Source organism: Podarcis filfolensis (assembly GCF_964270895.1).
Source record: "Podarcis filfolensis genome assembly, chromosome: 5".
In the NCBI taxonomy this organism is placed as follows: domain Eukaryota; kingdom Metazoa; phylum Chordata; class Lepidosauria; order Squamata; family Lacertidae; genus Podarcis; species Podarcis filfolensis.
The window spans coordinates 27,395,356-27,409,149 of record NC_139608.1 but is presented as its reverse complement, the minus strand read 5'-3'; the positions used below and the strand labels follow the sequence as shown (position 1 = coordinate 27,409,149).

Genomic DNA, 13,794 nt, shown 5'->3' with positions numbered 1-13,794 from the left:
CCCAGTCAAGTTGCAAAATTAAGCTCCTCCTAACCAGAAGTGTGGCTAAAGATGAACATGCTGCAATGTATTTATCTCTACTACTTTGTTTTTTAAAAAATAATATTTATTAAAGATTTTTTAAAAATTATAAAAAAGAAAAAACAGGGGAAAAAAACAAAACAGAAAAATAGAAAGAAAAAATACATCCATCCTTCTCAAGTTTTTAACTTTCATTACCTTCTTTCTTTGACCTCCTCCCCCCCTTTCTTGTATCCTGGTTAATAATTATCACAGCAAATCCTATCCATAGTTCATAATATTTTGTCCTTACATTATCTTAATCTATTTTCATCTTGTCTTATAACAAACCTTAAAACTTAAATCTTATTTTTACCGACTTCTCAAAACCATACCATTAACCTAATTCTTTAAACATTTTTACTAGAACCAAGTAGTTCCATTTCAACATTTTTCTAGCGTTCATCAATTATTTTAAAACAGTCCTAATGATAAAAGAAAAACAAGTAAAACAATCCAATCTTCATCCAGCGTCCCTTCCTCCTGGTTCCGGATTTTGTCAGTCCTTTTTGTCTCATTTATCTAGCGCATTAACCTGGTGTCCTTATATCCGAGGCCCTCAAGTCTCTTCCATGTCCCTTCCGCGGCTCTTCTTCATATTTCCCTTCCACTCGTAGGAACTTCAGCTTAGTAATATTTTTGACCCTTTTCAACATATCAGCCCCATTTCCATAGTCCAGACTAAACTCCATGTGATATTTAAACACCTGTTTCAGATTCCCTCCAAAATTAAAAACCCCCACAGCTCCAAACATCTGATGGCCCATTACCAGACTCAGAAAGTCCAAACATCCCGGCATGGGAGGGTCATTCCAACCCCTCATTTCCAAACCAAACCTAACTTTATCTTTCCAAATCTGTTTTTTTCCAAATTCATTTATCAAATCCAGAGGCTCATGATCCTGCAGGGCCGCAGCTCCCTCCATTTCTGACACCCAGGATTCAATAGTATCCTCTTCTCTCATCTGTGCTGTCATAGCACACTCCTGTTTTAGTTCCTGGGTAGGCTCCATGTAGTTTCCTACTGCCTGTTCAAAATTTCTGGTCGCATTAGTCATCAAGTCCGTCTTCTGGCTTAACTGATCCAATAGGGCATTTATTTTACAGAAAGCACCCAACAGAGCTTCTGAAAACATTGTCCTGCAAGGTCACAAGTCCTTTCCCACGATTGTAATCTGTAACAGCTGCAAGCTCCTGAAGTTGGTTACAATTTCACAGTCTCCCTCTAGGGGGACAACTTGTTTATTCTTTCTTTTAAGAACAATAGCAACAAAGTTTCTTTTTTAAAATATTCAGTCAATATTTGTTCCTTTGAAATGCGAAAGGAAACAATGGAGTCACTATGTTACTTTTCTTTTAACTATCTGTCAAAAACATTTGTCTCTGGTCAATGAGCTTAAAACGTCAGTCCTGACACTCCGCTCCAGGATCAGGATGGTGGAAAGTTACTTTACTTTAAACTCACTTCTGCGGGTTTAAACAATCCAAAAAGAGGTCCCCCTTCTTCTCCTGCTACCAAAGGGGGGTTCCACAATTTTAAATGATGAAAGCCAATCCTTTAAAAGTGAATTTCTATGCTCTAGTTACGTTGTCTTTGCTTTATTCCGACTACAAAGAAACGGAAGGCTGACTTCCTGTTTAGACCTTCCCGTTTCAGTACCAAATTGAAGTAAATTTTAAGTCCAATTCCTCTCTGCTGGCCAATCCTTCTTTAAAGTCCAATTGTTCGAGTTTTAAGTACTCACGGGTGATTCTTTAGATGCCAAATTGTCCCAGGAAAAAGGCAGCGCTCTCCGGCAACGGCTATGCGGCTTCGCTCCACGGAAAAAGCAGTAGACTCACAGCACCGCGCCACTTCCCCCTCTTCGCTTTGGAGCCCATTTATGGGTTCCTTTGCGGGTGGGGGGCGCTAAAGGTGCCCGCCGAGTCCCATGGTCACAGGCTTCATCCGCCTGTGATTTTTTAAAGGGTCCCCGCTTTGCCGTAGCGGAAAAGACCCGTTTCGCGCGGAGCTGGTCCCTCCGGTTCAGAGGGAGTCCGCCATTGCCGATGGCGCCACCCCGGAAGTCTATCTCTACTACTTTGAAGGCCACAAACAGCACACAGTGTATCTGGACAAATACTATACATAAACAGGGTTTCATATTAGTCTTCCAAGGGCCAGAGTTTCAAGCTTCATTCCATCAACAGAAACCCTCCATCCCACCCTCTGGTACATCCTACCTGCCATTCAGCCAAAGTCAACAACTATTCCTTCAGGTTCAGCTACATAAAGTCAACTTGTGGCCACTCTAGCAGGCCAGACTATTCCCACTATGGAGAATCCTGGTCAAAGAATCCTATAGAGCAAACAATTTAATTTCTCATAACTGCAATAGAATTAAAAATGTCAGTGTAACATGAAAATATTATGTTCTTTATGGCAAGAGTGTACATTGATTTGCAGCTGGGATCAGGACTAGGACACGGTGGGTGAGGGTTAACCTCGGGGGAAAAAACAATCCCGCCGGAGCTACTGATTGTCCTCCAATTGGGTCAAGGAGAACAAACAGCACCCTATCCATAACCACTATTGAAATCCAGCTGTCAGAATTAGTGACTGAAGGCCAATTTTAAGAACTGGGTGCCTTTGCAGAAAATACTTGCCCCAATTCACTCCATAGTAACAGTTACCACTAATAAGCAGCTTTAGGGTTATGTGTTTTTCAAAAAGTGTTATTGAGCCACAGCTTACCATCAACACGACACTGGGATCAGAGACTGGTACAATCCTGAAGTAGTCTCATATATGAGCCACACAAGGAACAGATACTCTACCCTAGGAATAACCAACATGCTGGACCCCAGTTCCTATCGCCTCTGATCACTGGGCCAAGCTGCTTAAGTCTGTTGTGAGCAGAAGTTCAGCATCATCTTGAAAGTACCATCTTGGCTAACCCTGCTCTAGCCTTTCTCCAAGAACTACTCTGCTTTCTTGACTGTGACACAGAAGATAGGCACTTGCCTCCAAAACACAAAAGTTGGCTGGGTTTAACTGCTTTGCATATCACTTTCCTGATGAGGCAATTTGCTACAACAGCACATGGAAACACTGCTGAAAAGTTTCTCCTTAGGCAAAATGAGAAGGTAAGCTCGCGTTATCAGATTTCTTAGCACTTCCAACAAAGGAGTCAACTTTAGAGAACTACACCTTCCTAATCAAGTAGTGAGAAAGGAAAAAAGAAGAGATGAACATAGAGGCAAAGGTTAAGAAATGCTGCCAGTTAAATACATTTTAGCATATGATGCAAACTGTTCCATGCAGTGTGTTGTACTTAACCTTGGAGTTCTAAATGTTCCTGAACTTAGACACACAAGCGATTTCTGCACAGTACACTTGAGGCAGCACTGTATGGCTCTTAAATGAATTAGTTTTATACTATTTACTAAAAGTACCTACTGGTGTAGTCACATGCAATCTCTGTAAGACTTACTTTCCAAGTAAACATCATTAGGAACCTAGAAAATGCTTTTCCCAGTATTTGAATTGCCAGCAATACACACAATATCGTTAAGAACTAAGAAGATCAACTGGATGTTGTGCTAGACTCCAGTCCAGAAGAACCTACTAAGTGTTGAAATTAGTTATGCTTTCTATTTATTTTGAAAACATCAGTTCAACTTGACCCTGTTTCCCCTGCAGTTTACTCTGTAAGATGTATTTTTTGAAATGGAGAACACATGCTATGAACACTAACCTTTGACAGCTTTCCTCTGCTGCAGTGTTTGCTTAAAAACAAGAGCAACCCCAGTTGTCTTTAAATTATTTTATTCTGTTCTACAGTTTAGCTTTACTTCTCAGGTCACAAACAGCAGGATATTATTTTTCTTCAAAGTATGCATGCTTTTCATTTCAATCAGATGCAAATACTTGCACTCTTCTGCACAATCCTTACTTGTAGCACTTTAATAAAATACAAGATCACTTGAAATATGCAGAAATAGATTCTTATATAAAATTTCCATAAAAAAATAATGGTGTTTTTTTTTATAAAGTATGTGATATACTACAAGGTAACATTTTTCTATTAGATCAGACATATTACATTGCTAGTAGCAACAGTCTTAAAGTGTAAGAGTTTCTTTGCGTCTGCCTTCTTTCTCTTAAGACATATACAAGACTACCACATTTTTCACACTTTAGTCACACAAACTATATATTATGCGGTAGTAAAAAAACAAACACAAGCAGAAAAACCCAGCCTCTCTACAAAATAGCATAAAACAGATTTTAAAATATCTGGTAGCTAAGTCATGGAACATTACATCTTCTGCAAGTTCATTTACAAACTACAGACTAAAGTTGCTGCAATGTGCTGGGGTTGGTTTAAATATTTGGATCACTACACAAAGGCTACTTGAGACACAGCTGTTCTGTGTGTACAACATTGCCACATGAATCATTACCATCATCTGACAAGTTTCTCTGCTGCTGGCATATCGATGTGGTGAGAAATAAATAGGCTTTTAGATCATTTGGAGAAAACAGACTATCAAGGTTTTGGTAAAGACAAGAATGCTTTCAGGCCATCAGAAATTCTTTTAGGAAGAGAATTCAAATAGGAAGTCAAAAGTTCTCTGGTGGAATAAAATGGTTGTACTTTTCAGATCATAATCTTTAACCAGTTTTGCTCAGGTGTGCACACCAGACATTTATTGATGTGTACAACACTATGCAGTTCATAAAAAATGGTAGGAAGAAACTTAACGTTGTGCCAGGCTTAATTCATATGGGCGGCATCAAAGCCAACCATACTCAGAATAGACTCACTGAAATACCACTACTCCAAATATGATTTGGCTATTTTATTTTCACCTGTGCTAGTGACAGTGGGTTTGCATGATGCAAATTCCTGTTTTAATTAAGACATTTTTGTCAAAGAAACATATATTTCTCACAAACACAAAACATATAAACATTGCATATAAACATTGCATTGTGGTTCCAGTTTAAAAGCATTAAGGATCTTTCATATTTACTTATACTTTCTGTACGTACCCACATAGCAAAATTTGACAACTACAACAAAGGCAGGGAATAACTTGCGAACATCCATATTGCTTTAATTGAGTTTCCTGTATTTGTTGTTTTCAAAGAGGTCTGAACTTTTCCCAACCATTCAACCATTTCCCTCCAAAACTGGTTCCGAAGGGTAACAATCAAAGTGCTCCGTAATATTCATGCCATATGGTCAGCCTCTTTGGTTACTGTGAATTTTCTCTCTTCCCCCTTCTTCCAATTCAGATTGCCAGTTTAATCTGATGAAATCTCAAGGGTTCACTCTAGTCCTACTATGAATGCAGCACCTGGCATGAAGGAATCATAAAAGGCATTGCAGAACCCCATCTTTTCCCATCTGCTGTTAATGTGGAATAAGATGCTTGTCCGTCCTTGCATATCACTGTCCCATCCACCTGCCCCCATCTTCTTGGTCAAGAAACATTAATCTCTCATTCCCTGTAACACCCTACCTAGCATGGTGGTCATGCACACACACTAAGTGAGGAAGAACAGGAGAACTGTGTTCTGTTATGCTGTGTGAGGAACACGCTTCATGAAAGTGCTGTTATTTGCAGAACTGGGTTGAACTCTAATGACACAAAAGCTTCCCATGGACTCTGATGAACAAATGTAGGCCGAGTTATGTTCCAATTTCATAAAAGTGTGTGCGCATCTGTGGGGCAAATCTCAGAAGATGGTTCTGGGGTGCAAAATTCAGCTTTGCAAAAATCTCATCAAAACACACACAAAACAGCAAGTTTGCAGCCCTTTATGCTGACATGCTTGAAAGTTGTGGATAAATGCCTGCTTGAATCTTGCGGACCGAGAGTTCCAGTGGCTGAGGCAGGGCCATGGTGCCCTTCCTAACTTTGTGCCTCTCTCTAACAAAACCAGAATAAATTAGAGGCAGAACAGTAAATCATTTCAAATACGAACAAGAGAAATAATGAAATGAAACTCTCTCTGGCACAGAATTTGAACTGTCTCTGTACATATGTAAGGGAAACGTCCTCTTGAACCACATAATCTGCCATTCTAGTTTCAGGTAACCATTCACTTCAAGATGTATTGCCCTAAAATGGAGATGGGGAAGTTGTGATTCTCCACTATAGCAGGTGTTGGAATACAATTCTTATCAGTCCTAGCCAGCATAGCTAACTGTCAGGGGTAGTTCAACAACAGCCGGTGGGCCAAATTTTTCCCGCCCTTTCCCTTAAATATGTTTAATGTCTAAGACCTAAAACTGCTTCTAAGTAATTGTGCTGGTTATAGGCCATATTATGCACTTAAGACATGGCAATAAGTCCATGCATCCATACAAATCTACTTTGGAATAGATTCATAAATATATGCATGCAATGTGGTGATGCCAGGTTTGTGAGTGTGTGTTGTTTAGTGGAGTGGGAGGAAAGAGATTTGCTACAAGGCTGAAATGATCAAGGGAGAATAGCAGCTTTATAAGCATGGGTCTGCAATTTTTTGTAATGCAGGGAATTGGGGGTGTGATTTAAAAGGCCAAAGGAGCATGCAGGTAAGCTTCTCACAAGACCTTCTTCCTGTCCTCAGCTTGTTCCCTCAAGTGCCTTTCTCCCAACCAGTTTACTTCTGGTACTAAAAGCCAACTGGGAGAAAAGACCTGGAAAGATAAGCTACTAAGTAGAGTTTATCCCCCAATCCTTGTGTTTACAGTGAATGGATGGACCCACATTAAAAAGACATGCATCTCCTACCATGAGAAAGTTAAGAGTGAAGGTGAAAATGACTTTGTTTTCATTCTACCGCATCTCCATGTTTTTGTTCAGAGATTGAGCACCTCCCTCCTCATTTGGTCAGCAATTCTGACACAGGAAGGCTTGCTCAATTTGAGTTCTATTCAGAGCACTAGGCCTGGAACATAGTGAAATCCTGCATTCGATATATGTGAAAGACTGCCTAATGGTTTGCCAAATTTTAAAAATTGGAACATGCTTCTGCTACCTCCCAGATGGCAATGTACCCCTAAAGACTAAAAATGGAGCTTTTCTTTTGGATGTTAATACTCATATGCAAAAAAAACCCAACAGTCTGGGGCGAAAAAACCTAGTATATACCTTCTCTAAAACATTCTTTATAATTTCCCCAAAATTAGATCATAGTACTTTCAGCTGAAGCTGCCTCATTTAACACACACACAAAATCAAAGTAAAAAGCCTCTTTAGATTACTGTATTCATATATTCACATCCATTGTTACACTTGAAGATACCAGTTTCTTATTTCCCTATCAGCACTGTATGATCTGCAGCAAAGATTATGGCTTCATAGATTATTTTAAAACCTGAGATCAAAATAGTTTCTTCAAAAAAATTCATTTTTTAGTTCTCTAAAGAGAGCTGTATTTTATTTAAATAATTTATAATATTTCATTGGTCTAGTAGACATTTAGAAAGCAAGTTTATTATGATTCCAGAACACATTTGTCAGCTAAATTGCTTGGATTTCATAGGACTGTAATTTAAGATTCTATGGGGGAAAGCTTTGCTATAATTTAACCTTCCTTTATCCATTAAAAAGTGTGAGGGAACGTCACATATCAGTTAAAATCTTAGTATTTTGTACTGTCATCTTTTAAAAATTTAAAAATTCCTTCAATAGTTTCTTCATTTCTAAATTAAAACAGCAGCTGCACAGGGTGTGCTGTGAGCATTGTCTCACTGCTTAATGGACAGTAGAAGGGGAAAATGATAATCTAATGAAATACTAAATCTGGAATAGTTAAAACAGAGGATTTCAAGTTGAAAACACATGTCTCTTTGTGAACGTATACCACTTCTTCACACAGCTATCCAACCGGAATAAAACATCAATAGCTTCCCTATCACATAGTCTTATGAGGCACGGTGGTTTTAAATATCTGTGTTCTTCTGTAGAAAAAAAAATTTGACAATTGGGCAGAGGAGTTAATTAGCATCTTATGTGATGTAAGGGAAAAGAAGCAGGCAACAGATGATGATATAAAAAGAAAAATTGTGCATTGTCCACTCTCACCTTTCTGAAAGGTGTTTTTTCCCCTAATAGCGAAGGGGAAATTAATGTGGGCAAATTCAATTATTCGGTATATGGGCCAAGAAGGGGAGATGTGGAGTTGCACACTAACCATGTGCCTTTCAAAGCTTTATTGGGAAAGGGCATCCCACTCTTACCCGTCACAAACTTTAATGAGGGTCCTCAAGTTGCCTGGCAGTTTACAGAGGAGTCCACCATGGATCCAGGAGGCCCCTATGCAACCAAGCTACTATGACCACTTCCAACTTCTTTCTGGCAGTGAGGACTACAAACACAAATACATAAAACACAGGAGCTGACCCTCCATGCATACAGAAGAGGAACAACCCATGCATGAGAAGTGGCCTAGGGTAAATGAATGTCCCGACAGGAAGTGCAGACGGTCTGTCACTGTAGTGCTGTTTAAGTATGGAATTAACATGTTGCAGGGAGAAGAAATCCATTCTGCCTCTGAATGAGATTTGGGTACAAATGAAAGAGAACACTGTCACACCAGAGGTCATTTGCTTGTTTGAAGGGCTCCACATTCTCTCCGATGTGCATAGGTATGAGCACTGAGTCATCCTGTCTTCTTGTTCTGTAGTAGTACAATGTACTGTGCCTTGTTATAAGCAGCTTCCTGTCTCTGACACTTTTCCAAAATTTCAACAAAATTGCACAGGGTAAAGAGGCAAAACGTGGAAGAAAACTATGTAAAGAGAGTTAAGTGCACAAGAGTAGTGCACAAGAGGGGTATTTCAAATGACTAGTGCGCCTTTATTCTGGTGAAGAAGAATCATCTTCATCCTCATCTTCGTCATTGAAGGAACAGGGGGTTTCACCACGTGACTCTGAGTAGTGTGATGTTGCACTGCTGGACTGTTGGCTGCTGGGAGCCAGCAGCTGGCCTGTTGCTAAGGCCACTTCAGAATCTAGACACAACCCTGGATTTCCACTATTAAAGAAGCAAAAAAATCTGCTTGAGAGAACTGCCTCCTATTTAACAACTTGATACTTAAAACTGCATTCCTCTAAGCTGTACTGTTGCAGGTTTGGTTAACACATGCAGGTATGCATCTCAACATTAGAATCAATCTCAGTGTTGCATGTGTGATTAAGACATTATGGATTTGTTTAGTTTCTACAGACAGAACTTTCAAACAGAATACTAGTATGCTAACCTAATCTAATGTTGTGCCATTGTTAATTCTTGTTGCCAGAAGCCTTGATGCAATCTGAAGTCTACAGCATATAAAGGGCCTCATCTGAACACAGGCTACCTCCTCCCAAATTCTGGCATAATACTCTCCTCACCAGATGCATACTCAGTGTTGCATTGGCCAAGATCCCTCCCACTCCTTCAGGTCTGTTTACCATACAGCCTGATAAAGAGTTCTAGAGAATTAGAAAGCTTGTGCACTGTTTTGTGGTATTTTGATTGGTCTAATAAAGGCTATCAAATCATGAGTAAATCAACCAAGGAGAAAGTGATGTCCATGCATATGTGAGCAAATCCTTCATAAAATAGGATCTGTGGCTTTAAATAAGTAATTTCACTTTTTCCAGTCATCCTAATCTAGAACCCTACTTAATCTTAAACCCATGAACACATTAATCTTAAACCCCAATCACAGTTCAGCGATTACTTCAGAAATGTATATAGCAAAAGGTGATCAACAGAGATGTAACAAAAATCAGGGTGTCTTGACTTGAAGAGCATCAACCCAGTATCTGCTTGGGAGAATTTAACAAGAAATAAAGGCTCAGGGCTCACTTTTCCCAGAAGGCAATTGTAGTTTCTTAATAACATAAAAAGAAGCCATCCATTCAACATTTACTTAGGTAAAAGGTAAAAGGACCCCTGACAGTTATGTCCAGTTGCGGATGACTCTGGGGTTGCGGCGCTCATCTCGCTTTACTGGCCAAGGGAGCCGGTGTACAGCTTCCGGGTCATGTGGCCAGCATGACTAAGCCACTTCTGGCGAACCAGAGCAGTGCACAGAAACGCCGTTTACCTTCCTGCCAGAGTGGTACCTATTTATCTACTTGCACTTTGACGTGCTTTCGAAGTGCTAGGTTGGCAGGAGCAGGGACTGAGCAATGGGAGCTCACCCCGTCACAGGGATTTGAACCGCCGACTTTCTGATTGGCAAGCCCTAGGCTCTGTGGTTCAGACCACAGCGCCACATGCATCCCGCTTACTTACCTTGACTTAAAAAGAGCAGTATTCCCAGCTGTGGCCAAAGCAGAACCTGCTTGAGCTGAATTTAAAACTAGCCCCTGGTTCAAGCAGTAAATTCCTGTAGACATATCTAAAAGAAAGCATTTAGTCAATTACAACTCAACACATAACATGTATGTGGAGTAAACATGCAACAACAAATGGTCAATACTTTTCCTGTACAGGAACATACTTTTTTATTCTCTTGAGGCATGCCCATGCACCAAGCTACATGTCTGGAATCCTGAAAATTTCACCTTTTAGTCTATTCTGCAGTCATTGAACTGATTCCACCAAGCCTTTTGAAGTTGAAGGGATACATGTGGCTCAGTCTCTTCCCTCACACCATCTAATCCCTTTCTCATGTTGTGTGAGAGAGTTTAGGGACTGGCAATGGGAGCAGAGACATACATGTCTATTTTCTGTAAAGTACTTGGTATGTTACCAGTATGAAACACATATATAAACACAAGGGCAATATGTATTAAAATGTCTCAGAAAAAACAGTATTTGAGGGGGTAAAGTAAGTAATTAGCTATACGTTATATAAAAAGCTAGTTGATATTTTGTGGTCTATTTCTAGTAAGAATTGGCACCAGCTTCTCTCTGTTATGGCCAAGTAGGAATGCTTGAATCTTGCAAACAGGAGTTTGATGATCTGAGTTTATTGCACACCTATTTTCCCCTGGCTTTCTGTTCTGTTTCCCATGTTATCATATTAGTGGTGTGTCCCACATGCTAGGCAATTTTTTTTGGGGGGGGGTATCTTTAAGCCTATCAAAAATATATGCAAGTTAGCTTTCTAGATTGATAGTTCTTGCATGGTAAAACAAACTTCAACCTGAAAAGGCTGAATCATTCAGAGCATTTTAGAGAACAAAATGTTGACTGATCAACTTAAAAATACAATAAGCTGGGTGACTATTTGAGTTAATGCCTCCCCTAATTATCTAAGGAAAATCCCTTTAAATGCAAAATGACATCATAGATCTAGTGTAGCAAATTATCTGGAGAGTCTTTGAAGTGCCAGCACAATGGATTATTTGCATGGGTCTGGTGTACTTTGGCTGTTCCAACAAGAGGGCAAGTTAATCTTTCAGGTACACTGGTAAAATGGTACCAGTGGTAAATTAAAGCTGGCATTATTTTTAGCTCAGGAAATTTTAAAGCAAGACAAGGCCCTCTATACACTCAGACAGATGGAACTAAGAGATTATCTTAGCTTGTTCACTCATTAACCCTTTCTAGATAGTACAGTGAAGATAGGAGAAATACAATAGAGGCAAGTTCAACTATCCAACATTCAACTTCTCAAGTTTATTCAGCATCCATGAGGAAATAAAAGTGCTCAATTGAAGTATTTATACCCTTGAATATAGAGATCCAGATAATGAAATCATTGCAATATTACTGCTCTACTTAAGGGATTTTGGTATAAGCAAACTCTACAACATCCAATTTTTCCATGTTCAATTTGGTGCTTTAGTTTAAACAATACAATAGCTCATTGACTGTCAGAATAAAGTTGCCATTTGGGATACTGGAAATCCTGTTTAGGTGTGATCAAAGTTGGAAGCTTGCTTCTCTATCTATGTTCAAAGATGCAAGACCTAGAGGCTCAGAACATCATCAAGAACAGGATATCATTAGCGAATAACTTTTAAAGAGGAATGCACACAACACCATTTTTTGTTATTAATGAGCCATAAGAATATGAACGTAAATGCTTATTTTAAACATTTTACTACCTTGCAGTCCTTAAAAGAAAGGATTATGTTTAACAAAACAAGTAGAGGCTGCTTTGCAATCCTCTCCCTGAAAATTTGTACAACACACATTTAAATCAGCTACTTTGTTTGTACAGGCCTCTGGTTTCTGTAACTATGCAGATTAGACAGATCTAGCCACAACTTTACATTGCGTAATTATGTTATGATTAAGAGAACAGATAGGAATCCTTTGAAATAGAAGTTTGCATAGGGAACGATAAAAAAAATCCCCATATTGCTCCTGGTTCATAAGGACAATCAGAAGGCCTAAGAAATATTGAAACTATCATTAAATACAAAGACAAAACACAAGATTTGCAGCTTTAAAATATGTTTTGTGTTACTCTAAAAAATTATGCATGTGTTAGTTTAAAAAAGGTGGTTATATACACATAAACAAGGAAAATTTCTCTGGGGACACAATGGGTTGGGATTCACCTAGCCAATCTCATCAGTGGAAGCCATTTGCACAATGGGGTTTTCTCCCACTCTCCTCCCAACAAGCTGCAAAATTCGGCTTAGGTGGGTTTCGAGGAAAACCCCAGAACAGCATGCAGGGGGAGGAGAGCAGCTTCCAAGAGTAGCTCACATATACTCACATTACTCCCTCTGTGCTGTACAGTCCTCCTTTCAAAGAAGGAAAGCCTGTCACTTTCAGAGTGATGAGCACCAGGCACCTTTTTGGCAGCAACCTATTTTGTGTTTAAAGAAGGCTTGGTGACCACAATAATATTCCTTATTTGGTGTGCCTGCTGCCCCTTAGCAAAGCAAATAGTCTGGGGCAGTGAAAATTGTAGTTCAACAGTATCTTGAGGGCATCAGATTGGAGAAGGCTGGTTTAAAGTATAACATAATCTGCTCTACCTATGTCACAAATGGTTTAAAGTGGTTCTTTAGCTTATCTATTTTGTGACTGTGTGTAGCAAGCCACTTCAAATATCGTTCCACTAAGAGAGATTCTGTAGCCAGAATCAGCCCCTTGATCGTCAATACATTTGCTAGATACCTTTACTGAAACTGTGCAGCATACATTTTCACCGGACTTTAAAAATATGTAGACACTCCCTTAGTTTTAAATAGCAGGGTGACAGCAGGAATTATTAATGGCACTACTTTGAATAGTACACCATTCAAGCACTTTGGTTTATTTACAAGTTCTGGAATCTCTAGTTGCAGATGACTACTTTTAAACCTGTGATTTAGTTTGTACAATACTGCCAACTTTCATAAATCACTCAGTATTGCCATCCTCATGCAGTCTGACATCATTAGAAATTCTTCACAATGGTGAGGATTTGCATTTAATCAGCAACATGCAAAAACCACAGCCTTACCTGTGACATAGCTTTCTAAAGCTTTAGGCACTAGTGATTTAGCAGCTCTTAGGTCTGCCGATGAGCATTTGCCTGTCTCTAGGCCAAGTGACATTCCCATTTGCTTTAATACTTCAGTGTCATCATGGATCTCAAAAGTGCTATCAAAATTAAAAAGGTATTCAAATCTGTAAGAGGGGAAAAATGAGTGAGATTTCCTAGTACAGCTTAGATGCATTTTCTAAATTATATGTTAATAAGTGCCCAAATACAATTACACTTGCAGGATTACTTCATGAGTCAAAGCTATATTTAAAACATAACTAGGTACAGAAAGTGCTTCTGATTGCATCTGGTCAACTGCCAT

General features: G+C 39.3%; 1 protein-coding gene across 6 annotated transcripts in view; it reads right to left on the bottom strand.

The window, feature by feature from the left end:
* Window positions 1-3,851: 3,851 nt before the first annotated feature.
* The window catches only part of TFDP2 (transcription factor Dp-2), a 37,634-nt gene continuing 27,691 nt past the window's right edge, over window positions 3,852-13,794 (bottom strand). For all 6 annotated transcript variants that reach the window (XM_083613891.1, XM_083613895.1, XM_083613896.1 and 3 more), the window contains 3 exons: window positions 13,449-13,615; window positions 10,331-10,436; window positions 3,852-9,079 (listed from right to left, as the gene is read on the bottom strand). In XM_083613891.1, coding sequence (XP_083470017.1) covers window positions 8,902-9,079; window positions 10,331-10,436; window positions 13,449-13,615 — 451 coding nt within the window. In that variant the 3' untranslated portion in view covers window positions 3,852-8,901. The remainder of the gene's footprint in view (window positions 9,080-10,330; window positions 10,437-13,448; window positions 13,616-13,794) is intronic.